The sequence below is a fragment of the Lipophrys pholis genome (assembly GCF_963383615.2).
Source record: "Lipophrys pholis genome assembly, chromosome: 4".
In the NCBI taxonomy this organism is placed as follows: domain Eukaryota; kingdom Metazoa; phylum Chordata; class Actinopteri; order Blenniiformes; family Blenniidae; genus Lipophrys; species Lipophrys pholis.
In genome coordinates this window covers 19730952-19758458 of record NC_137637.1, presented here as the reverse complement: position 1 = coordinate 19758458, position 27507 = coordinate 19730952, and the positions used below count along the sequence as shown (strand labels likewise).

General features: G+C 41.6%; 1 protein-coding gene across 2 annotated transcripts; it reads right to left on the bottom strand.

The window, feature by feature from the left end:
• On the bottom strand, positions 1-27440 carry mdfi (MyoD family inhibitor). Of its 2 annotated transcripts, none has more exons than XM_080460649.1 (5): positions 26872-27440; positions 25667-25859; positions 13965-14108; positions 4698-5069; positions 1-3960 (listed from the first exon to the last, which is right to left on the bottom strand). In XM_080460649.1, exons 2-5 carry the CDS (start codon positions 25818-25820, stop codon positions 3704-3706), a joined length of 927 nt encoding a protein of 308 aa, XP_080316775.1. In that variant the 5' UTR covers positions 25821-25859; positions 26872-27440; the 3' UTR covers positions 1-3703. The 2 variants fall into 2 exon arrangements, with proteins under 2 accessions (XP_080316775.1, XP_080316776.1); XM_080460650.1 differs by having other exon boundaries at positions 27040-27051.
• Between the last annotated feature and the right edge of the window lie 67 nt (positions 27441-27507).

Genomic DNA, 27507 nt, shown 5'->3' with positions numbered 1-27507 from the left:
TCACATTGTTTATTCAGTATTAAACAAAGAGATGTTAATGCAACTTCCAGGACAGCAACTCAAACTGACATTAAATGAAGGTCATGTAAACAAAATGACACTATAGTGGACTATAGTTGAGTAACAATTCAGCTGGGCTTTTATAACTCTTAAAATATTTGCAGAATTGGCCAGCCATCTGAATCAATTTCCAAACTAAATCTCATAACAATATAATAAATCCATAAAAGTCAGTCAGACATTTTCATCGTCAACGCAACTCTAACAAAACACTACAATACTGAATCGATGGGAAGTAAACTTGTATTTGCTTCCAGTATGGCTGTGCAAGCTTGACTAAATACATAGGAACTACTTTGAAATGAGATGATGACCTGTCCTGTACGGGTACAACCTCAGACCCAAAATAATCTCTATATTTAATAGATTGATCAAAGTGTGAGACCAAAGATTCACCTGGGAACTTGTTCTATCGAAGCAAAGTTCTCCGTCACCAGACCAAGTAAGCAGCTACAAGCTGCACACACCCTCCATAAATTGTGAGGCACTTCTCAGTATAACATGAATTGGTATGTAATGAGTGAAGTAATAAAAAGTATTTGAACGTCATTAAAATAAATTGCTTTACTGTTTTGCATTCAGGCTTTAATAGAATGTACCTTCACCTCACTTGTTTTCTATAACCAAGTTTGAGTGCTTCCCGTGGGCTTACCACAAGCAGGAAAGGTTCTTAATTGGTGCAATGTGATCTGGGTGACAGTGCTCAGACTGCCACCCCCGTGACCCGGAAACGGATAAGCGGGAGAAAATGGATTGATGGATGGATGGATGGATAGTTTGAGTGCTCACTATCTCTGCAGTACCTTCTTACGTCATGTTAAACTTGTGATTTTGACCATCCCAACAGAATAGGTGATGCTACGTCCTAAAAAGAAGACCTTCATTTGATAATATGCCATGTTACGTTCTTCTACTGCCAAATACCGCTGGTTCAAAACATTACTTTATATTGTGGTTGCTTCTTCAACTATTTTCTCCGGCAACACGTGCATCTTTTGCATCCTACTGGGTTGAAACAAAAGTTTGATTCAACTCCTCACAACACACGACACACCCCTGGAAAGTTCAGGTTGTCCTCTTTAAAATATAACAGGATTAAGTGGAGTAGCTCAAAGGAGTAAAGCAAGATGGCTGTGGACATCTCCACTACAGAGGAGAAAATAAAATGGGCCGTGTCCCAGGAGGAGATGATTCACATAACATAGTAGTGCTTTGTAAGGTTCCCATACTTGAACTGCATTTATGCTGTCATTTGAAGGGCTAAATAAATGATTACGCTTTCGGTCCAGGTTTGAGCCCAGAGAGCAGCTGCAGCCGAGTGTTACAAGTCTTGAAAGTTGAGTTACAGAGACGTTGTGGTTTTGCAGTCAGAAAAGTTAAGAAACAGCATGTTAACTATGCTGGGTTATAAAACAGGGAACCAATTGTTGTCGGCATAAAGTGACCCGGGATGACACTTGATCGCATGTTTTCATATTCTTGAACCACTCTGCTTAAATCTCTACGAGTAAACAGTTGGAATTTCCACTGCCGGTAATAAGGTACAATAGCAATCCAGTGGTGTAAGACTGATTATTTGTCCTCAGTTGTTTTTGTTTTGGTATCATATGCAGTGACCTGACACACACCACAGACATTTTCTGGCAAAGTTGACCCGGTGACAGAGAGCTCGTCCCAAAATGAACTGCCGTGATTACAATCTGTACTTTGAAAACTATTTCATACAAACAAATAATATTGTCAGAATTTCAATGCACATCCTAACACTGTATGATCAATTGTCCATCATAAATCTCTCTGCATACTAAAAAACATGATGATTTCTCGGTTGAGGGTGAACGTGTCCCCGAAATTTGAAACACACTCGGTCCAATATAGACACATAAACAGTCATTATGTCTTCTTAAGTTGCATAAGTTGAAATCTTTGCTATTGCATGTAAATGCAAGCTGCGAAATGCAACTATGCTTTGGTGTCATCGAGCTGATTACAGCGGTAGTAAAGTTTGATCATCCGTGTTGGCTTTCAGCCCTTAAAATAGGGTTTACTCAAACACAGCCACATTAGCATAGCACATCAGCAATTCTATGTACAAGTAATTATAGGTCTAGTAACTAAGGTCCAGTAAGAGCCCACTCTTTAGTATTTCTGAGGAAAAAAAAAAAACCTCTCTAACTGTATTCCATCAGAGAGGAGAGAGCGATTTGTATCAAGTCATTTTAAAATGCACAACAGATCTAGGTGACATCTCAAGAGGTATTGGGTTGGAAAAGGTATGCGCCGGAGCATATGAGAGTGCAGGCCTGTTATCAAAAGTGTACCATTCATGCTACGAGCATATGGATCTAACTTAGCATAATGTCATGAGATTTTCACTCGAGGAATTAAATTAGATGTTGAGCAGTTTCTGCTTTACACAGAGCCCAGCAAAACCCGATAACACAGAAATGTGATTTTCACATTAGAGGAAAAAAAATGCAAATATCTTAACTAAAATCTACAAAACAAGGATTAATAGAGATTTGGTGAAGGCGAGGAGCGCACTTGAAAATTCAGGCCTTAAGCTAAGCCAAGGCCATTTGTTCACATAGCAAGAACGACAGAGAAAAATGAAATGTATTAAAGTGGGGTGTGATGCCTTCCAGTCCTTTACCAGAAGACCAGGAATTCAATGAATCCAGTCAAAGCCCCTCAAATAAAATGTGAAAGTAAACAAGACGGGAGACATAAAGCGAGGAGAGATCTTTGATTAAGGATGCTCTCCCTTCACATGTTCGATTAGAGAATGTGTCCTTTACAGATGCTATCAGCCATTTGCAATGTGATGTCTGTTACTTACAGTACACATCTGCAGGCTCTCTTGATTTTTCTCTGAATAGATCAGTTAAAGAAGGATATTATTAATAAAAGAAATCTAATATTGCCACGAGCCACCATTTATGTTTTCTCTAGTCCGTACAATACAACAAGAATAAAAGACAGCGATGGATTCAACATCTCCCACTTGGACTATGTGTCACAAAGGCCGCTGTAAGTAATCAAAATGGAAGACTTTAACCTTGCCAAGGACAGACTATGTTTCTACAGAGATCTGAGCGACCATTTTCCCATTATGCAGCTGCTCTTATCTACAGAAACACTAAAATCCGGTTAAATGGAGCCATTTTCTCATTTGCCTTTTGGAGGTCATTTTTCATGCTTGGAGAACTCCAGTCATTCAGACGGGACAAGGGGCTGTATGGTAATAATAGCTTGTTCAGTGAGGGTTCCGAGGCCTGGTCCACGCAGCTCAGCAGACACTCCTAGACCACAGCTGGAATGCACTCTGCACTGTATGCCCAGCTGTGAAACAATGACCCAGCAGCAAAGACGAAGCAGGGAAGGTTACTGTCCCACTGTGTGATCAATAAGGGAAGGAAGAATAGACCAGTACTCGCTCTCTGCATTCGGTCACATCTTTTGCTTGGAAAAGCCTGTAGGAAAACATCGGACATATTGCAGAGCCAGCCAGGCCAACGGTCAGGTGACAAAGACTGGGTGTAGCACTTCTTTAGCAAAGCGCTGGTCAAAATTATTCCTGGTGTTGTGGGGGTGCACAGCAGCCATCTGCTCCGATTGGTGTTGAGGTGGCTGAGGGGGGGCCTCACGAAGAAAAGCACAGGCTGCAGCACTCCATGCAGATCTCGAGGCAGTCTGCAGACTCACAGCAGGCATCGATGATGCCACAGTCCATGTCGCAGGGCAGGTCACAGTCGCCACACTCCTCTGACGCACAGCAGCAGCAGAAACACGAGTCGTCCCCTGCGCAGGAGCCACAGGTGGCACAGTCCAGCACAATGTTGCACAGAGTCAGGAACTCACAGAAGAGGCACGCCAGAATACAGTGAACACAGCAGTCTGCTGAGAGAGAGAAAAAAAGACAAGTTCAGTTTCTCATGTCACACTTAGATTTGACTGTATAGCTAATAGCTAGGAAATATGCACATTTCTGGTCTCCTCAACAAACATCTTCTTATAGAAAGTCCGTTACATCTGTTCAATCATGCACACATTCTCCCCTGTTGATCTCCCAGTAATGGAAAGAGAGTTTACTAGATGTGACACGTCTGCAGTTTCAGGACTACTACTTGTTGGTTGAAGAAAATACAATCTGTTTAACCCCGGGTCACCTTGGTTTTAACGTGACAAATTGAAGTTTGTCTCCATTGAATTGTCTTTGCTTTGCAATCGTCATTCTTGAATGCTGCTTACTAAAACAGAAAAGTTCACACAACCAGTCAAGCTGTGATAAGGGGCATTTCAAAAGAGGCGATGGAGGAGTGTGGCTCAGGGGTGACTAAAGGAGTGACAGGGTTAATGCAGTGAGGTGTATACTCCGGGCTCATGAATTTCTTATTTGTTTTTCTTGATCATCGTTCAGTGATGTGAAGAAATACTAGATGAAGTTGTATGAACTTCAAATGCCTTTTATTAATGAAGATTTATCAAAAAAAAAAAAGTTTAGAGAAAGTATACCAAAAAAAAGCTGCACCTATCACCTACTCCGACCACACCAGTGAAAAGAATAGACCATATTATTGCTATAAATCCTTTCATCTCCTCCTGCTCTTGCCTCTCCATCAGAATTCATATCGTACCATCCTGTCCCTCTGTGGGAATCTGAGAGCTGTTGCTCTTGGAGCTGCTCTTGCTCCTCTTGCTGCTCTGGGACGTGATGGAAGGGTTGGACCGCAACTTCTTGGTATGTTTAGGCCCGGCTGAAGAGGATGAGGAGGTTGATGAGCCTCCTCTCTGGAGGGAACCCAGCTTAGGACGCTCATGAGGGCCTCCGTTCCTGACCCCGTTGGACTGGAGTGTATGTATGTGCGGCACATGCGTGTGTTGGGGACAGTGCGTGTTCGGGGAGTGTGCGTGCGCATGGCTCTTGATTCCATTGCGTAGTTGGCTGCCGGGCTGTGTCCGGCATGGCTGGGAGTGGTAAACAGGAGTGGATCTGGCTGCTGGTTGAGCTGGGAGGGGAGAAAAGAGCACGTATTAACAACAGGGTGATCACTATAAAGACTTTGGAATCAATACAGATTCAAAGGAGATCCTTTGTGATCAGTGATGGTTCGGTGGACTCCTTCAGTAGGTAAATGTCCGGGAACAAACGTACAAAAAATTAAACATTGATGAAACTATTTGACACATTTTCATCTTCTTTTCATACCAGACTAGATCGATTTGCATGTCGATTTGTACTGGATGTTTATGGGAGGATAAAGCTTCTTTTTGCATGTGAAACTTTGTAAGATTTACAATAGAATATAAATAAATAAAAATCTCAGTAAAAAGAAATTAACTGAGTGTAAAATTGACATTTGTTTTATTTAGAAGACACTTCTTAGCACTGAATGTAAAATAAATATAATAATAATGACAGATTAACATTATAAAAGAAGCAAGAAAAGGGCAACTGGAAGCCTGCGGACACAACTGGCCCCCAGCACCAGTCTTTGCACCCCTCAAAATAATATTCAAAAACCTCATTTTCAACTAAACATGAATTTGAATGATATTTTAAACAATGTAAAACAAAATAGGTTTTAATGACCAAATGGCTATATTTGTATTCAATTATTTAAATTATTCAAGTTCTTTGCTTGAAATTAGTAGCTACAATTCTTGTTTCATCTTTTAAATCTGCTACTTAGTGTAAAAATATGACTTATCTTAGAGGTATTGTTATATCTTTCACTCTCTTGAGAGTTGACAGGCCTGCTTCATCTGGATTTAAAAATACATTCACCGGGCTTGTTTTGTCCAGTGTGCAGGGGAACTAGCTGGGATTTATCTGAGATATAATTTATTCCTCCATGATAAAAATCATTCAGCACAGGGTTGACCGGATTAAGACACCTCACCATCCCCACCCGGAGGTGGATTACTGGTCACAAACAGACTAGAAATCATGGCGTGCGGAGTGTACTGAAGTTGTTCTATCCAATAATGGATTAATAATATGTATAATGTGGCTGTTTGAGTGTATGTCTGGACTGGTCAGTGAGTGTGTGTAATGTGAGTGTTATGCACCTGCTCTGTGTGTAGCTCACTGGCCTGTTTCAGTCTGTGCTGATGCGATGCCATACAGAGTACGACCGAGTCAACTCCCATTACAAAACCGACCACAAAACAATGCCTCATGGGAAGAGCGATGTAGTTAGTGAGCTGACCCACTGACTCTTACACAACTAGAAGGAACTGCAGGAAAAAAGACGGGATAGTTGAAAGAGTGTGACACAGGAGGAGGAGTCTTTGGACCTAAAAAAAACCACATCTTTTTTGTGCTTTTTTTCAAACACTGCATTTTTCATGGAACATACAGAATCTACAAACATGCATACATACTAGGGTAAATGGACAGAGTTAATCTTGGCGCTACTTTCTTCCAAGTACTGTTGAGTCCTAACAACTCAGAAAATCTCTGAGTCTATCTGCCAAGCCAAACACACACACACCCTGAAAAGAAGAATAAAATGGAAGCCTGGTTTTGATATATTATGCTACTATTTAATACCATCGTATGGAGGCCCACATTTTTTTTGGGGGGGGGGGGCTTAAAGCATATGGTGTGGAGAGGTGTGGTGAGATTTAACAGTGCGGAGTAGAGAACATCAGAGCCCATAAAAACACACACACACACACACACACACACACACACACACACACACACACACACACACACACACACACACACACACACACACACACACACACACACACACACACACACACACACACACACACACACACACACACACACACACACACACACATTACCACTCAGAAATTGAGCAAGCATAATCAATGATCTACTGCTATGATTCTAGACTGGATGTAAAAGTGTATGCTTGATAACCACTCGTAGACAGATAACCCAACCAAGCGTGTTTGGATTGGCTGACGGTCGCGGTCGCACAACCAGTCCAGTGTTATTATAGATTCTTTCATTCAGCGTTTTCTAACTTCGCTCCAGATGTTTGGCAGGCTGCAGGCTGCAGGGCGAGTGTGTGAGTGTGTAGATGTACATGTACTGTATGTCAGAGCTGGTGAGGAAAAGCCACACTTTCTTCCCTAAAAGTATGTGTTATGTCTTTCTCTCTTCCTCCCAAGGTCCATCTCCTCCCTTTTGTGTCTAGCCTTTTTTCCCTTTCAGCCTGCCTTTAGCACTTTCCGCAATGCTCTATTTTACCACTTTGAGCTGGTCAGGATGTAGGTCAGTACAAGAAGAAAGGGATTAGACAGAGGGGAGGAATACTGTGCACAATTCCCTTAAGTGTTGCATTGTCCTCTGGGGGGACTTAAGTTGGTGAGAAATTCAGAAATGTTCTCCTCTGAACTGACAGACGGATAGAGCAAGACAAGGAGTCACACACAAACACAAACGTATGCATGCATGAACACGTGTCAACACACACGCGTGTGCACGCACAGAAAAGACAAGGTCCCTTTGTCTACGATCAAGAAAGTATGAGAGGAAGATGGAGTAAAAAAGAGAGAGGAGAAAAGTTTAAGAAATGGGTTGCTGCTTGTGCATTTTTGCAACAGGAGGATACATGGGTGTGACTCATAAACACAATGATTCAGCAGTGGGAGCCGGTTAAAAATAACAGCAAATAAAGATCCAAATCACTGCGGGATTAACATGATGAGACTGGGAAACCGCAGAGCGTGCATGTGTGGCGTTAACACTGGACATCTCGCTATCTTTCAGTACAATTCGTATTTGCACATGCATGTCTGTGCAGGTGTGTGCAGCCAGTAAGTCAGTGTGGGTGAATCACAATCCAGGAGCACATTGCCAGCCACACACCCTTCACCTCTTTCACCTCTCCTGGAGGTTTTCAGCCACCCTGTACTTACACACTTCCCCCAGAAGAGAAAATTACTCTCTCTCGACTTTTACTCGGCTGGAATGAGTCAACACACTGACAGTGAAATCTGTCTGTGTCTGCGCCAACTTCGTTATCTCACTGTCTGATCTGTAGTTTGCCTATATGGACCAAAGGTTAGTGGGCAAAAGACAGCCTATTTCATCAAATTCATCTCCAGACAGGAATACATTTGACACAAATAGTCAGTTTTGCAACATTGCAAATATACTCTCAAACTATTTTGTTATGTCTATAATTCCTTCCAGATCCACGATCACATCATGATTCTTTTATGGGTTGTTCTTGAACTGCTGCATTGTTTTGAGCTGCGGACCCCAGTGTTGAAGTTGTAAAGCCCAATGATGATTTTGCTGTAACTTACAGTTTAGAACTTTCTGGTTATTTACAACTTGGCTGCTGTGTTGAGCCGCAAGTAACTTCACAGACTTGAAGCCTGATCTACTTCAAGGGTTGCACATTTACAAACGTGCCCAAATGTGATACTGCGTGCACACTCGTATGGAAGCTGGGCCAATACCAGAATGCACTCAGGATCACATCAGACAGATGCACAAATTTAAACAAAATGTCCATGGAATGCCTTCAGCATTATGGAGTACCTGGCATGTCTCCCAGATCATGTGTTGTTTATGATTTTGTTTGTTTTAACTTTATTTCCGAAAAGGCCTTGCAAACCAGCTGTCATTGTTTCCTCAACTGGCTGTCCACGAATTTAGTTTGAGGACTTTATTTTAATAAGATATTTGATGTGATTTTGTGACATTTCATTTCCCAGAGTGCAATTTTTTTTCCGTTTTTCTCTAATAAATCTTTAGACTTTATCTGCTGTAACATTCCGAAATGTTTGATAAATTCCTCCAACAACGGCTCCAAGTCCACATTTTTGTGCTTGTGGAGGCTCAGCCCATCACTTCATGGTGACTGCAAGCAAACCAACAGAAGCGATGAATTTCCAGCTGATCGTCCCCGGTTGTAAGAGATCTAAAGCAAGCAAAACTCACCTAAATTCTCCTCTTTGATGGCACTCTTGGTATTATTCTGCATCAATCACCTGCAAAGTGCATGCAAACTAGAAGTGCAGGAACTCAGTAAATCAGAGCTTGGTGAAGTGTGTCTTTCTACACCCTATGTCACACCGAAAAGCCAAGCTCTGTAATTTAAATCTCTTGGTACCAAGAAAAGTCGAATGCCTGGGTGAAATTCAGTCAGGTGAGTAAATCGTTGAAATCAAGAAACCATTTTGTTCAGAGAAATACAATTGAAAAGATTGAAAAATACATGATTATTAGCTTAAAAATTATGCATTGAATGAAGTCTATCATTGTGATTATTACTGCACATTTGCTGAAGACTTTTGTCTGGAGAAATAATGTTTTAAATGACAAGTGAGTATTTTGAGGGGCACATTTTGTGGTAAAATTTTAAATTAAAAAGAACATGCACTTGTTTGGTTTTCAAAACATAACAAACGCCTGTATAATTAAAAAAAAAAAGACCTTCAAGAACAACACAGAACAAGTACTGCTGGTCTGAGATATTGCATGAGGTCAATTACGGGCCAATTTAACTTTAACTGAGCTTGACAGGTAAAATTATACCGTAATAATTTATAATTAACAATAACTTCAAGGTTTTTCTTAGGTTTTTTTTCAATATTACATTTTAAAAATGTCCATTTGTGATGCATATTACCATCAAATTCCTTATAACAACCAGTTTTCTTTAAAGAACAAAAGCCAAAATGATATACTACTTACTAAAATCTCTTTAAACTAAAGTAGGAATAAACTTATCAGTTCTTAAAACACAGGCTGTCTGCAGCCTATAATGTGCATGTTATGACACACCCTCAAGGTATGGCTCTGATGCAAACGCCATTCCCCTAATGAGACCATAGTCTGATTTGACCAATACATTACTGAATACTTGACTACAAGTTTGCATCTGCTGTTTAGTTTTGGCAGTATGACCCAGTGAACAAACTAAAAACAACAATAAGTTAATATCTGCTCTGTATTTTTGCGGTCATCATGTATGATGTGTGGGCCTTCGAATATGATCAATGAGAGGTGTAAAATTTAGTGGAAGTCTGCTGGTGAGTGAGAGCGAGCTGAGCCGGAGGTGGGGTGGGGGTGGGGGGGGACTGTTATATGGGCAGCAAAAGAAGAAAGACAGCGGTTTCAGCCTGGTGTCTAGTCTCTAATTAAACTCAGCATCACAGTGCTGCTATGTGCCCTAACAAAAACACACTGCACACAATTTTCCTCCGTTGGCAACAGAATAAACTACTCCGTTGCACACCTTCACTGAAAAGGTGAATTAAACAAAGTGGAAGTATAAGAAATGCTGCTACTGTAATCCTAAATGATTACATGTGCTACTTATTCCTGTCTAAAATAGCGTAAGCAGTTAAACGTGTAAACATACGCATCCTGCTGTGGTTATGACCTCAAAGACGGCATTGTGACCATGACATCACTCAGTAGTTTGTGCGTGCGTGTGTGTATATATACGTGTGCGTTTCACTCACACCACAGCAGACAATCACATATGGTCATAGATCTCAACTTGTCATGGGCTCGACCCCAGACACATACTGCAGCCGTGATGTCATCACCGTGAGATAGGAATTTAGTGTTTATGCTTCTGTTTCCTCGCTCTCACACTCGCAAACACCCTCATGCTCATTCCTGCACACATTCACAGATGTCATACAGCCATGACCTCACTGCAGGCTTGAGTCACAGCCCATTTTTAGTCGACACATTCATTAAAAAGACTGATACGCAGATGATTGACTGATTGGTTGCAGATGACACACATTCCATATATAATCTTTTACACACTGATAATGGCTCTGAGAAAACACACAAACCATCTCATGCTCAAACAACGCTGGCGGATGCGAGAGTCACCAGGACACACTTATAATTTTACATGGACAAGTAGACGTCAGATGTCATCTGAGAAAGAAATTTTAGAAAAAGTTTTGTTTGTGGTTGACGTTTGGAGAAACACGTGTGCAATTGTGTAAGTCGTAGAGGAGAAGCTTCGGATGAAGGGAGGAGGCACGTGAAGGCTTAACCAACACCAATGAAGGCTGGTGTGCATGGCAGTACATTTTGTTCGAGCGTACTGTCGTTGCATAACTCTCGCTGCTCAGCATATGGAGCTGGTAGGTTTCATAGGTTTTACTAGGATGTAAAAAAAAAAAAGTTGAGAGAGAAGACGGAGGGAGAGAGGGAGAGAGGCGAGGCAGAAAAAAAAAAAAAAAACACACCCAAACTTTTTGGTCTTCCAGCCTGGACCTGAAAATAGACGCAGGCAGCAGACAGAACAGGTAGAGACAGGAGACATTCACACACCTACTCACTTCAGACCGCACTGCATTCACCTACTTACCCATTTCCTGCCTGAGATACTGGCTTTTTAGTTACCACAAACTAGCTATTATCATGGGGCAGGTTCCTGTGTTGGGATGTGTCACAATGGCTGGCCCTGGATTCTGGGAAAAACCCTTCTACTTTTTTAACACATACTCATATACATACTTTTTTCAACTTTCTTTTCATCCCCAGATTCCTCTTTTCATTCATCGCTCATTCACAGTCACGAGCCCTCATTTTCTGGGAATGACAGGAGGACAGATTTAAACCAACGTCTAAATTAGTTTCCCAGCTCTTTTGGGGTTGGCGGCCATGCTTTGCAATGAGTGTGAATATTGTGGTTGTTAAAAATTGGAAATTTGAACTTCTCAAGGAAGAAGTGATATCCTCCGAGAAATGCATAAAGGATCTTTTCATATAAACGTGTCATGTGGTGGATTAATGTATCACAGCCTTGCATAATGTTTGACTTTGACGCAGAAATTTGGAGTGACTCGTCATCGCTTGAGGGGTCACCGCTGCTCGTCTAACACGAACCCAGGGAATACTGTGCATTTGACCAAATCTGCACTGATGCAGGATTTTAGCAACTCAACAGTTTTCAGAGTTTCAGAGTTTTTTCCCATGATGCACTACATTCTATTGCTAGACAGTTTGGACTGCTGGCAGGCCAGTTCAGCACATGTTGTTGTGATGGACTTTTTGGTTGTTTGTGTTAACACGTGGCTTTCATTCTGTCTCATCTGAATTTGTACTCGTAGATTGCACCTTCATCAGAGTATTCCTCAGCTCACGAAATCGTTTCCTGTATAGACTCTAGTCCTGTTTTCCAATATATTTTTAAATAAGGGTTTGACAATTTCGCTAAATTATTTCTACACGTTTCCCCGATATACTGCAGATTGTGATAACTTAAAAATGATTGTTATTTTGAGACACGTAAACTCTTTCTTGCGTATATCCTTGCAGAATATGTGAACAGTTTTCAGCAGATTGGTGAACCAAATGGACCCCTGTTCTACTGACTCATTGTGATGAACTGTTGTTAATAAACCTCACTGGCTGTGAAATGTTGGTTTCACTGCTTTTAATCAGTTGCACTCACTTTTGTCTTTCATGTCCCACCTTTTTTGTCCCCATTATCAAAATCCAAAATCATCTAAAATTCATCATGGAATAATAAAATGTCTTGCTTTCAGCATTTTATTTAAAGTAAGAGTTTTATGAGCGTTCCGTATGTTTTCTGTTTCTACTTAGAATACACACACGGTGCTAACCTTTTGGAAACGGGAGTGTGTAAAAGGGAGAAACAGGTGGTGGTAGTCGCTTGAAATGACTTCAGAATGACAACATCCAGGTGTCGAGATGTTTCTCCTCAGCAAACTGAAACCGAGAGCTGCTGATGTGCGGTGTTATGACTGGACAGCTGGGGATTTAGGGAAGTAGTTTAGACCTGTGTAAATAAATCATACACAATATGAGCCAACATAGCCATCTCCAGTCCTGTAAATTATATTACTGTAATGGCAGTGGCAAAACCAAATTTTAATTTGATTGTGGAGCAGTGAGAAATGGCAACCAGCTCCTCTGATAGAATAAACAACGACATCAAGGAAACTGAAACACCACAATTAAGTTGCGTTGATATTTGAATGACTATGTCTTGTTCTTTTTAATTGTATTTGTATTTTTATCCCATTCAACTAAAGCCACTAGGCCAGTGGTGGAAAGCTGCTGCAGGTGTATGTGCCACTAATCACGGCTTTACAGCGTGGCCCTTCTAAAATGTGCGCTGCGCCTGACCACAGTTAAGTCTCAATTCACACGGTATAAAACATCAGTGGTATAATAAATAGCACCCTGAGGTGGTGTTTACTTGGTCTGGCTGAAATGACTCACTTTCTATTGCTTCGGTGTGTGATTCATATTCCAGCTCAAACTAATGATAGCATGTGATCTGTGCCATAAACAGAAGCTGCGAGTACTTTATGAAGCGGCTTCGACTGATGAAATCTCACAGTATTGTGGAATCAGTGCATAACGTGACACATACGGGAGTGATTTAGGCAGAAACGGTGTATTTGTGTGTTTGTGAAACTACTGGAACAAGCTCTTGGAGTATCTATTTTGGTATGGCTCATTAAGATAAAGCCAATATACTTCATAGAGCCAGGTGCAAGGGGGTAAAACTCACAGTGTCAGTCACACCCACCTTTCGTGGGAGACTGACAGAGAGAGAGAGAGCGAGAAAAAAAAGTCAGGGAAAAAGAAGAAAGTGAAAGAAGAGCGGAAAGAAAGGTGTTTCATTTCAAGTGTGTCGATTTGGGTGCAGACTTGGTTGTAGTCAGAAATCAAAAACTTAACCTACTTAGCTGACAATGTAGATATTTCTGTCTGTGTGTGTATGATTACCTGACCTATTTCTTCAGGGTGTGCAAATGTATTTGTTAAAGGTCAGGACAATGTGACTCATCAGACCAGCGATCAGCAATGGAAATTAAACTCTCACTAGTCTCTCTGAGTGTGTTTCGGTGTGTGAATGTGTGCATGTGTTTGTGTTTGTGTGTGACGGTCCTTTACTTACACGTGATGCTCTTGTTGGGTGTTGTGAGCACTGAATGTGAGAGGGTGCTGTTGAAATGGCAGCTGTCGCCATTTTCACCTAGCAGCCTTTCTTGGGTGCCGTTTGACCTCAATATGAGGGGCTCAGTATAGGTGTGGGCCACATCTACAAAGAAGAAACAGACACACAAATTAGACACACAGTTTAATAAAAAAACAAACAAACATTGAAATCACCATAATGTTTTATAATTCTGAGCTGAGAAGGCGAGAACCCTTCGATTCCGAGCTTTCTTTCTGATTATCTGAAATAAACAACCACTCATTTCCTCACATGTTGTAAACTCTTCCATTTCCATGTCATTTCCCATCAGCAAACACCTAATTAATTTGAACGGAGCTATTCTGCTGACTACAACAAAGCAGAAGATTTTGTCTATGTGTTGGTGTGTGCTCTGTCCTAAACCTGCATCTGGAAGCAGTTAAATCCAACCCCTTGTGACTGTTTAGGGGTCTATGTGCATGCTTGTGAAACCTGAAAGATGTGTGGCGCATTGTGTGTGTGTGTGTGTGTGTGTGTGTGTGTGTGTGTGTGTGTGTGTGTGTGTGTGTGTGTGTGTGTGTGTGTGTGTGTGTGTGTGTGTGTGTGTGTGTGTGTGTGTGTGTGTGTGTGTGTTTAAAATGAACACATAGGAGAACATACTCAGAATATACATGCAGTAAATACATGTCTGGGAGTTTTATGTGTTTAACGGTACCACGCAGTCCTCTAATGAAGCTGTTATTACACACACACACACACACACACACACACACACACACACACACACACACACACACACACACACACACACACACACACACACACACACACACACACACACACACACACACACACACACGCACACACACACACACACAGGCCTTCAAAGTGAGGTAGGCGCAGGCCTCTCTGAGAGGTGCAGACTCATTCCTGGGCAAATGGGAGCCAGCTGGGCTTGATAAACAGACACGCACACGCACACACACAAACCAAACCGCGTCCTGTACGTGGACTCAACACTTCCCGGCTCTGTTTATTTACACTGTCCACTTTCCCTCAGTTCTCTATCTGTCCTTTCTTTCCTGTCCCTTGCTTCTCCTCATACTCTTCATCTTCAGCATACGACATCAACTCTGAGCAATTAATTATTTTGCATATTTGTAATACCTATACAGATTGATTCATACTTTATAAGTACGCATCTATACTTCTACGAAGTCGCTATATTGATATCTATAAATAAGTACTTTATGAGGCGTAGTAGAGGCAAAAAAATAATATTTTATCAGTATGGAAATGTGTTGATATTCTATTGTTGTTCTGGCAAAAAACAACTACTATAGGACCAACAAAAAAACACATATCTATTAAAAAATAATAGATTAAAGCACTTTAAAACCTCTGGAGTCTCAGATATCTATATGTAAGTATGAGAGCATTAAACATGATCATGTGACATTTTTTGATCAAGTTTTAATGTTTGTTTTTAACTGTTAGTGACCTTCATAATCATTTCCCTGTTGTTGCTGTTGCTTTGGCCAGACCTACCTTTATAAATATATCTTCAATTTCAGTTACCTGGTAAATAAGGGCTCATTACATAATTTGTTTACTTCAATGAAGTTTTGAAGTTTGACATCTGACGAAGCCAAGCCATTATATTAAAATAACATGTATGGTTGTTGTTTCTGTTATGTGAACTTCAAAATGTAGATAATGTTGATATTTTGTAATAATAAAAATAGTCCTTTTATAAAAAATCCATTCCAAGAGTTATTTATTGGTAATTGGGTTTGTGATGTTGCGGTATGTAAAAAGTAAACACAGGATTAATATTACGTGCCGCTGGATGTCCAGAGGTCCACTCACCCTCAGCCTGCCTGAACAAACAGTAACTGTAACTCCAAGAACATTGAGTTCATCAAAGCTGCTGGTCTGAATCACTCGATTGTGTAAGTTGGTCAAACCTTGATGAAAAGCCACAGTGACTTAAGCAATGTTGGATTTGTGCTTGCTTTCATAACTCTGTGTGTGTGTGTGTGTGTGTGTGTGTGTGTGTGTGTGTGTGTGTGTGTGTGTGTGTGTGTGTGTGTGTGTGTGTGTGTGTGTGTGTGTGTGTGTGTGTGTGTGTGTGTGTGTGTGTGTGTGTGGTGGTCTTTTGTCCTGTTAGACAGTGGTCTATAAAACCCCTGACACGCGCACGCACTACATATAGTTCTAGTATATCCTTATTCTTTCGAGTACCAGCTCTCTCATCACCCTCACTTTTGTCTCCTGCATGTGAAAGCCATTTATAAGGTCCATGTTGTATCCATTAGATCTAATCAGCCGGCCTCAGATACAAAAGCCACTCGCGAGAATGTCTAGTTTAAGATGTGTGTGCAATGTATGTTATGTATGTCACTGACTATGTCATTACATCCTTTCACCAGTCCTTATTCATACATGTCTGGGATAGTGCTTAATGTTTTTGATGAAAATGTGGACAAAAAGATCATATGTTTGGTAGTAACCTGCAAGCCATATGCTCAGATTATTGTAAACAACCATGGGAATATATTGTGTCACGTAGTCATACAGTCAATGACTCAGTTATTAAATAGCCTCATCTCTTACCTCCACTCGAATCGTTCATTGTTTTGTGCAGCTGGCATCCATTTGATCAAAAATATTGAGGATGGATCATAAAAAAATATATAAAAAATTACACTATTTGCTAGCGGGTAACAATTGAGTATAATGAGACAGTTGGCATGTTTTTCAAAATATTGACATCAGTAATATAATTGTAACAAAAAGAGCCTCAGGTGACCTTCATCCTCCTCCTCATCCCACATGCATTGTTGTGCTCTCATTCTCTGGAAGTGGCTTTGGGGGGGGGGGGGGATTATGATGCTACCAAAGCCACATTAAAGACCAGTGTAATCAAACTTGGGGAAAGAAAAGGGCAGGCCTCTTCAGTGTAAGGTCCCATTACTTCACAATAACAGTTTCAAGACATTTCCACTATTTCTTCATCTGAGAAATGTAGATTTAACTAAAGCCAAAGCAGCTGTGTGACAAACGTCAAACAAGGTTTCACTCTCAATGCTGCAAAATGAAATATTTTCAATGTAGGGGAAATACAATGATGCTTAGAGTACATAGGATACGGGGAGAATGCTCTCTGCTCACAACTTTCTGCTCTGAACTTTGACTGCTTGTGAGCTGACTGGCATTTCCATTCACACTTCCCCATACTTCCTGTCTGGTCGAACTCCAGCTATCCAGAAGAGTGCTACAGGGATAATGTACATTTGTAGAGCCAAACTGGAAGTTCAAATCACTTTGGTTGCCTTGATAATTCAATTGGGTTTTGTTTTTTTATTGCATTTGAATTACTGGCAAAACTAAGATATGACAAACAGGTTTTGTTCTGTGAGATAACGACACTACCGACTTCAAGAAAGACTTACATCAATTAAATGTCAACACAATTACAGTTGCATCTTGTGACTTGCTTACCTCACTACACAACCTTTGTGTAAAAGTGCATGTGGTTTTTTTTCATCATCCTTTTTGTCGTAGGGTGAATACCAGCTGGAGTACCCAGAGAAAACTTACAAACTCCACAGTGTCCTTAAAGTTCTGAACATTGTTCGTCATAATCATCAACATATTCACCTCCTCACACACACCAACAGTCATGGCTGCCATAATAGGTGCTTATTCCATTCATTGGGGGCGATTTGAATGTCTTGCTCAAGGACATATAGACGGGGAGGGATGGGGGGTGAAATAGTTTTTCCACTCACTAGACTTCTGATCAAGTCTTGTCTTAGTCCGGCGACATGAATAGAGGATGAGATGAGAATCTCTGTCATAGTTGAGTGACTGATTGAGCTTTGACGTCAGTATGGCCTACGAAACTGTGCCATAGGACTTAATGTGAAAAAGCTCCTCTTTGCACCATTAAAAACAGCAGTTTCTGTTCTGCTTTGTCCACCAGGTTATGTCAGGTGAACCAGATGGGTAGCGCGGTTTGAGGCACAAAGAAAGTGGTTGAGTGTGTACAAAACACAAAACAAAAGCTGTGCAGGCTGTGTCTTCAACAAGTCTGCACAGCACACAACCAAACTGGCTTCAAAATGAAGAAATTTGAATTTCACAAAAGCTAACATATTTTAGAATGCATGACTCCATCTCTATGTTGTGAAACTGTCTAAAAATTGCAATAAACGTGTGGATTATGTCTGGAACATAATGTATGTTTGTACTCCCACTGCTTCACTATCAGTATATTGCTTCAGCTGGGATGCTTTGGGTTAAGAGTGTATTCCTGTGACCGAGCAAGTCGAATTCTTCCCTCTGTAAACCGCGATTGTTGGACCTAAACGCATTCCCACCAAAGCCATAGTGCCATCCAAGCAGGCCTTCAACCAATTGTGTGCTGGCACCAGCATCAAACCACCAAACCGCTCGACCTCAGAGCCATTTCTGAGATCTGAGAAAGATGAGCCTCTAATTAAAATCAGACCAGCGCAATCAAGAGCTGCTGAGCAGATCAGGCTGTGTGTTTACACGTGTGGGTGGGTGTGTGTGTGTATTTGTTTTTGAATGCTTGACTGTGTGTGTGTGTATTTGTTTTTGAATGCTTGACTGTGTGTGTGTGTATTTGTTTTTGAATGCTTGACTGTGTGTGTGTGTGTGTGTGTGCGATCCATATGTTTTTGCTTTAATAGTTAACTGTTTGTTTACTAGGAGACTGAAATTCCGATGAATCGCCTCCTCTGAGCTGCTGACACGTGTACACGTACTGCACACGCACACACGCGCACACACGCGCACACACACACACACACACACACACACACACACACACACACACACACACACACACACACACACACACACACACACACACACACACACACACACACACACACACACGGCAGGCAAACAATGTGACATATCCTGAATCACCTGGAGGAAAGCGCATCCAGCTGTTCCTGAGGGTTCAATCTAAATAGGAAGTGTTGCTTCATAGACAACAGAGGGCTGAACTGAGCTTCCTTTTAAACTTCCTAAACCCTGTTTCTACCTACACTTTCACTCCCACATCTTCCTGAACACACAATGTACACACACAGGAAACTCTCCCAGCTCTATACAGTACATCCCTCTGACAAAAGACATATATATGTGTGTGTGTATATATATATTTTGTGCATATCTGTTTTTTTTTCTCACAAAAAACTAACAGAAATAAACTGGTATGAACAAATACAGCCCATGAGGTTATAAAATAAAACTTTCTCTTCTGAGTTCTGAATGAACTCTAGTCTTCTTCGTGATCATAAACTCTCATCAGACTAATGAGGAGTTCAATTGTTGAAAGCGGTTATAACTTCCTTTACATGTTTACTTTGGCCTGTAGTGGGTGTATTTATTTTCACTCGAGAAACTGAAGGCAGAAAGTCATAAATAATGGAGTGATACATTAAAACGAGGGAAATAAGTTAGTTCAAACGCTGTTTTCTCAGTGGTTCCCAACATGAGGTCCAGGACACTTTGACTAGATTTTGTAGCATTTGAGCTTCTCTCTAATGTTTTGTCCAATCAGAGATCCGAGAGAGGGACCTTATTTACAGTATCAGAATGCTGTAGGTTAACCTGGAAACAGCATCAACTTCAAACTACTATCATTTTAAATTGCATTATTCATTAGGCCAACGACTGTTGTTTTTACAGAAATCGCTCCGAGTATTTTTGTTGGCTAAACCTCGTCATGTGACAGTAATTTCTTTTTGAACATGGACCAAGCGATGCCACAAAACATTATTTCTGAATCAGAACTATGAACTGTATTCTTTAAACTGCCTCCAACACTAATCGATTAGCTACCTCTAGTTACCCAGAATACTCTACATACATCGTAAAAGAATGGCCGCGGTGCAATATGTTTCCATGCACTGTGCCTTCAAGTTCTGCACGTCAACATGTTTGGCCAATCAGATGAAGCCCTACTGCCCTAGATTTTGTTGACAGTGGATCATCTTTCAATTCAGTACTTTAAAATGTTGCCAGAAGTCAGGGGCACAAAAGCACGAAAATCAAGGAAAAATGACTCGAAACCACAAAATCAACAAGTGCTCTTCTCCTGTCACTGGAAACTGCAGATATACAGGGGATCACAAAAAAACGGAAAAACAAATGCGGTTACAATCGAGTCCAAGAAGAGAAAGGGCGCTGTTATTTGGAAGCACCAAGCAATTAACTTCAACATAATATAACTGAGTTCCTGTTTATGTGTAGCAAATATTCAATCCTAAAAAAACATCATCAAATAACACATGTTTAACTAATGTCATGCAGCCCGAGCACACCATTGGCTAGAGCTGGACACACACACACACACACACACACACACACACACACACACACACACACACACACACACACACACACACACACACACACACACACACACACAGCGCAGCATTGAAATACGTCCAAAATCAGTGATTATAGTTACTGTGAAAGAATAAAGACGTGTAATCTCCTTAAAGACAAAAACTGTCTGCTGTTGATCAGGATTAAGAGGGAATTTTAATTGTGTTACATGGTTTCACAGATTCTTCTCGCTCATGGGAAAATCAAGCTGCTTTGCATCAAACACAAGGAGCCTGAAACAGAAACACAACCAGATGCAATTGCGCTCGCCTTACAACAAATGTAAATCAAAGACAAGGAGAATCAGTCACGTAGCGTAAAAAGAAAAAACTGAATAATTGTTTTTTTTATCAATCCTATTTAGAGTTAACATTTTCCAGCTGTGCCATTTTTGCGTTAACAAGTTGTTGTTCTATACTAAAACTTAAATATGAGTTCATTTTTTACCAAAATTCCAGACTTCAAACCAAAAAGGAAAACAACCTGCACACCTGAAAGCTTCATAAAAAATAACCAATAGCAAGCTGCTGATCCAAGTGTTTAATGAGTTTGGGCTATCACATCATGCTGACAGCGTCTGCTCACAGTTTATGACTGGAGATATGAAGATTTGGAGGCTCTACTAGGAAGCCATTGCTGAGTGAGAGAGAGAAGAAGAGAGACCACCACAGCAACAGCAGCAAGAAATTCTCAAATGTTTGTGAGGTGGCAAAAAAAAAAAAAAAAAAAAAGCACCCTCATTTTTGTCGTTCAAATATGCTATAAAAATGTCTCAAACTGCCCCTAGTTTATTTCAATCTCTGAGAAACCAAATTAGACACAAGCTTCAACAAACCTCAGTGGCTAAAAGGAGAAAAGTAGTAAAATAGCTGCTTCTATGCACTGGTGCAAAGAAGTCAAATATTGGAAGTTTGGACGATGACATAGAGGATTAACATTACGATGGGGAAGTAAAACATGCAGAGAGACGACATTCACTTATGACATTAGGCGCAGCCGTGAGTTGTTCAGATAACTTTTTTGTTTTTCGAACATTTTTTGCTTAGTAAGCCAATTGCTACTGCTAACATAGACTTTGATCAACCTCTGTTTTAAATAATGATATGATGTCCTCAATATCTTCACTGGGAAATTCAGCAGCTCATTTCGATAACAGCATTCCAGGTCAAAATGATCTACATTCAATAAATAACAATAATTATGAAGGCACGCATCTTTAATCATACATGTTTACTGAGATAACACGGTAAAACAAAAATCTGGCCGGTTTGCTGACTTTCTGAAAATAAAAGGAAAATAGTTGAATATCGTAACAACATAGTAGTGACGCCTTCAAAAGCCAGCCAACAGTCACCATGGAGACCAGAAGTTTGGAAACACCGGCTCCGTCACACCTCCACCATGCACCTTTACTGTTTACAAGTAATATCTCCAATTCAGACACACACCATAGGTAGTTTCACAAATCAGTTAATGAGCTTGTTGTCAACAGACTTGATGTTTAAGCCATTCAGACTGATTGTCAATCAGATGATTGGATAATGTTATGAATGGAACGTGATCCTTTGTGATCTCCCAATCGAAAGCCATCAATGTATCGGGCCGCCATGAGCTGGAGAAAAAGTCAAGCTCCTCCTTCCCTTGGTGTTTTTGGAGCCAAATAACTAACTTCTATCTGCATATATTTTGGCGCGTTCAGATCTGTGTAAATAATGTTTGACATTGCGAGTTCTGCTTGTAATCAAACAACACAAATCACGACAGAAAGGCAGACAATCCCAGAAAGGAGAAGGTCAGTGAGAAAACAAAAACCGACGAAAGCGAGGAGAAAAGTTCTCGTGCTGGAAGAGTGAGTGGGAGTGTAGCATGTGGTGGTGCAGGGCTCACGCACTCACACACACACACACACACACACACACACACACACACACACACACACACACACACACACACACACACACACACACACACACACACACACACACACACACACACACACACACACACACACACACCATCATTTTATGACCTTGTAATGACTGAGGGAAGGTTGATTCACTTACAGCAGAAAAATTCGACTGGTTAAATATGGGGAGGTTAAAGTTTTACACTACGGAGCGATTGGATCGTTATGATCACCGAACCACCTCGCAGACTGCCACACAAACTGATCACAATCAAAGAGAAATGTGTACACCAACTACAGTTGCAGCCATGTAGTTCACAAATACTACAATGAAATACCTATATAACATAGTGTTCATGCGGCAACATTATAAAAGATGTTCCTGCAAAACTTTTCACCTGAAACTTTGACTTAAAAAAATGGAAAAAAAAGTCTATTTTGTGTGTATTCTCTGGAGATTTAAAAGAATAATAAGTCACAAAGGTTTAATATTCTTTAAAAACTTGCTGAAAGTGGTCAGACGTGAATCTAGTTCAAGACCTCAGAATGAATACCCACATTTCATCGAAGGTCAGAGAAATAACCAACCACTCAGAGCCCAAATGAGAAGAGAATACAGACAGTGTGTCCTTTCAAAAGTTATTTGTGAAAGTTTAGGGTTGAGAGCTTGTAACCTGAAGTTTGTTGGTTTTAATCCCACTGTTGTGAGTTTGTTAAGCAAGGCTCTTAAGCCCCAACTGCTCAGGTTGCACTTGCCAAATCAACCATGCGGATACCTTGATCCACTGTGGTGACCCTGGAAGGGAACAGACAAATGCACTTTGTCCATCTACAAAGTCATTGTCAATAAAATGCAAAATTTCACCAGAACCTGTTTACAGAAAAAAGAAATGATCATTTCAAAAATCTTTGCAACAATACTGCACCACTCCCTCAGAAGAAATGTTTAAGCAGACGGTACAGAACACTGCAAGGCCTGCACAGGTTCAGGTACGGTGCTGAGTTTAGGTTACCTTCAGGTTCAATGTGCACAGAACTCTGAAGCTTAGAAGCTTCCTGAACAGGACTGGAAAAAAACGAGTTAAAACATGCTTTAGATTGCAGTTCCAAAGAAGAAGCAAAAAACTTAAACAAGTTGAAATTAAGAGTTAAATTTGAATTTATGCAACATCAAAACAACTGGTATGAACCAACGAACAGGCATCCAGTGAAAATCTCTTTAAACTTATATTTTTTCATTATTTGTTCAATCGCGTGGTTGGATTGTACCAGTGTGCTTGAATCAGGGGCAATATTGAAAAGATAAAAGCAACTGTGATTCGAAACAATTCACAGAATTTCATAAAACTGTTCAGATGAATTCCTCTCAGAAGCTTGGACTCAGCTCCATTGTGATGCTCGAAGGAACGACTGCTATAAATCAAGAACACATGGGCAAATCTGTCAGAACACAAATCCACATTTGTTGTCATTTGTGCTGACTCTGCATGCAGCTTTCATATTGGAACATGGCTTCTCTGTCTTATGGCATGCCAGCTACCAGATAATTCTTTGAAGGCTCAGTTCGATCTGTAGTTGAATCTGTTTTCTTGTTCCAAAGCCCCAAGGCTCTTCGTGCAGAGGAATGGGTGGGGGTGAATCTCAGCTGAAAGCAGGGCCTTGTTGCCCTCAGCAGTGGCCTGACCAATCCTCTGCTCTCTTCTCCACCCCCTGGATCACCAACTTAACCTTACCCTGCACACACACGCGCACACACACACACACACACACACACACACACACACACACACACACACACACACACACACACACACACACACACACACACACACACACACACACACACACACACACACACACACACACACACACACAGCGACCACACAGCTGAAAGATGTCTAACTTTAGTAGGAGAAACCACAGTTCTACTTGGTGTTGGCCTCCCGAGGAGCAAACACAGGTAAAGCCAGCAGAGCCAGGGGAGCATGTTGGGCATGTTTGGGCACAAATCTCCTGTTTAATAACATTAAGAATCTCCAGGAATTATCATCAAATATACTCGACCGCAATGTAGCGAAGAACAGAGATATGCGATTGTTGGATTCCATGATTTTGCAACTTCAAAACGTTAATTGTGAAAGACTGGGTGGAGACCTGCCTTCCAAAGATAAAGCAAAACATAAATTGTAGAAAATAGAAGTTCATCAACAACCGCATATTTTTGAGGTGGGTTCTCATGGCATCTGGCCACGTTTGTCTCTGCACACTACCCTGTTGGCCACACCTAACCTAGTTACCACACAGGACCTGCACTCTGATCCAGTCAGTGCTCTTGTTTTCTCACTGAAGCTTCAGGGAGCTTGAATCATTTTGGCTTCTTTTGGATGAGTCACTCAGACACAAAATACACAGAACTGAGTCCACGGCCTTCCATTCCCGCCCGGGTGCCCGTCAACACCTTCCCTAACCAATCCCACAAAGAGAGAGAGAGAGAGGGGTGGTGGTGGTGGTGGTGGTGAGGGGGGTGGAGGGGGGGGGGGGGGGGGGGGGGGGGGGGGGGGGGGGGCATTCTCAAACTCCCAGAAGCCCTATTGTGGCATTTAAGCATTCCACGATGCTGAGTTGGTGCTGACCTGTCCGATAATCCAAGGCGGCGTGTTCCCCACAAGAACCCGTCTCAAATCACCTGAGTACACAACTGCTCTGTCTGTCACGGAGATGACCTCTGACCTAATGAATCACAATGACATCCAGCAAAAACACTCACAAAAACCGCAACGCAGTCAAAGTTACCGGAGCACAGCCTCTGACTCAACCTTTACCAATTATTAATGACCAGTGTTAAAGTTTAAACACAACAAGGCCCCATAACTGCTCAACTTCAGCAAAACATACATCAACTCTTACACTTTTTACCAGAAGTGAAGGGATTGATTATTATTTTTTCCAGTGTTACAGCCGGTGAAGACTGGAAAACATATTACATACGGCTATTACTATACATTCACACCCACACACTGACCCAATGCCTATCATGAGTTTCACATGCATGAGAGAAAACGGCTTCAGTTCAAGCACTACTCCAGCAGCTCCTCTTTCTCATAATACAGGGCGTAATCTCAAGTAACGTTTTATTCCACTGTTCTTCTCAGACAGTCATATAAAAACAAGAATAAAGGCCGAATGGAAAGAGGGTATTATTGACTGTAAACATTGTCCGGAGGCACGTTCCAACTCATCACCGAGCCCTTTTGTTTATCCTTTCCAAACAGAGAAACAGTAACAGCCACACGCTGGAGTGAAGCACATGTTTCAGGGTTTCCTGCTGCAAACAACTTCTTACCTGCTGGAGGACAGGGCTGCGGGCTCGGGCAGGTGCTTTCTGTCTCTCTTTTGGTGGAGGCTTTATGTGAATTTGGTTGTGGATCTGGTAGACCAGGGTCTCCATCATCCGGTGGCTCTGAGGAGATGGCAGCGGCACTTCTCTCCTCATCCATGGGCGTGGGCCTGGCTCTTATGGGAGGAGGTGAATGAGCCTGAAGGGGAGAAAAGGGAGACAGCCAAAATGTTATCAAAGCAATGACTGCATGGGTGTAATGAACTATTAATTCTTCTGTCTTTTCAATGAGCAACACGGTGACAGATTGTTGCACAGGGAGAGGTCTCTTCAGGCACAACTTGAACCAGCATGAATCCCTTTCAGCTATTTGAAAGTAAGTATAGGAAGTGTCAGATTGCTTTCAGAAAACAGTGCTGACAAAACAGAAACGTCTAAGAATAACTTATGAATGGAATTACCTCTGCAATATATAATATAACTTTGAATTACCGACTGAATGGTGCTGGTGTGAGTAAATCAACAAAATACAATTAATAACAGGCTGCACAAAAGTGTAGATTTGATCTTAGTAATTGCGAAATGAACAATTAATTCAGATCACAGTTCCTCAAATACCTGAAGTAAAACACCTTATGTTTTAATAAAGCGTCAAACAGCCAATCAGACCCGTGCACGAGGCACTTTCTCTAACTTATTATTACCATGAGACGAGCTCGCTGTACACCTCACGTTCCAGCATGTGCTTTGCGCGCGCCCGCCCATGCGAGAGAGCAGCTGGGCAGCTGTTTGCGCGCACCCGCGGCGCGCTCTGCACCCGCTGCCCTCCAAACGTTTTGACAACTTATCGTTAAAGTTTTTGTCGGGAGAATAAGGCTTGACGAGGCCAAGTTGACTGAGTCCACATCCGCTCCATAAACATTGGGAGCTTGTTTAAACTCCTGCTGCACTTTTTTTTATCTTATTTTAAGGTCCTGACACGACGCGGAGTTTCGCGAAAGGAGAAAAAAGTTATCGCGACGCGCCACCGCTCATCAAAGTGTCAAAAAAAAAAAAGTTTTACGCACAAAGTGTGTGTGCTCTCACGAAGGTTTTTTTTTTTTTTAACAGTGATCTGGAATTCACATTTCGGAGGAAATGCACTAAAGCTTACAACAGAAAGACACTAAAAACAACTATCTGTTAGTTAATAACGGGCGTATTCTGTTTACCTTTACTGCATGTCTGCGCTCTGCTTCCCCACAACGAGTCCCTGCACGCTCAGCCAGAACTCTGCTCCAGACACGGGATCCTTTTCTCTTTTTTAATTTTGCTCTGGATTCGTGCAGCAGAAAGTCTCACTTTGATGTGCAACAACAGCCCAGCAAGCTGCTTCTCACCTTCTCTCTGGCTGGGACTCAGTGCAGCCCAGAGTTGGACTAATTCATCCTCTGGTCACTCCAGGTGGACTTGTAGCCCTCCGAGGAAACTTTCCCAGCGCTCTTGTCACCGACTCTCTCCCGGGCTCGCGCAGGTGACCTGGATCCCCGGTTCAGTGCATTATTCTCCAGCGGTGGAGAGTTTTCTCTCCGCCTCCTGTGCTGTGCGGCTCGCCCCCCCCTCCAGCGCACCAGATGTTGGCCAAGTTTCACTCGTGCAGGCTGGGATCTCTTTGTCTCCTCTGCAGGCTCCCTCACTTTGCGTTGCGCTTCTGCAGTTTCCAAACGCACTGAAGTTTCCAAACTCACCAAGTTGCGCTCGAAACCCCCGTGAGTGAGAAGCGTTCGTCCTATACATTGGTGTCGCCTCTCTCCTCACCCTCACCGGAGCCTGTTCGCCTCAGACCTCTGAGCTGCAGCTATTGGACA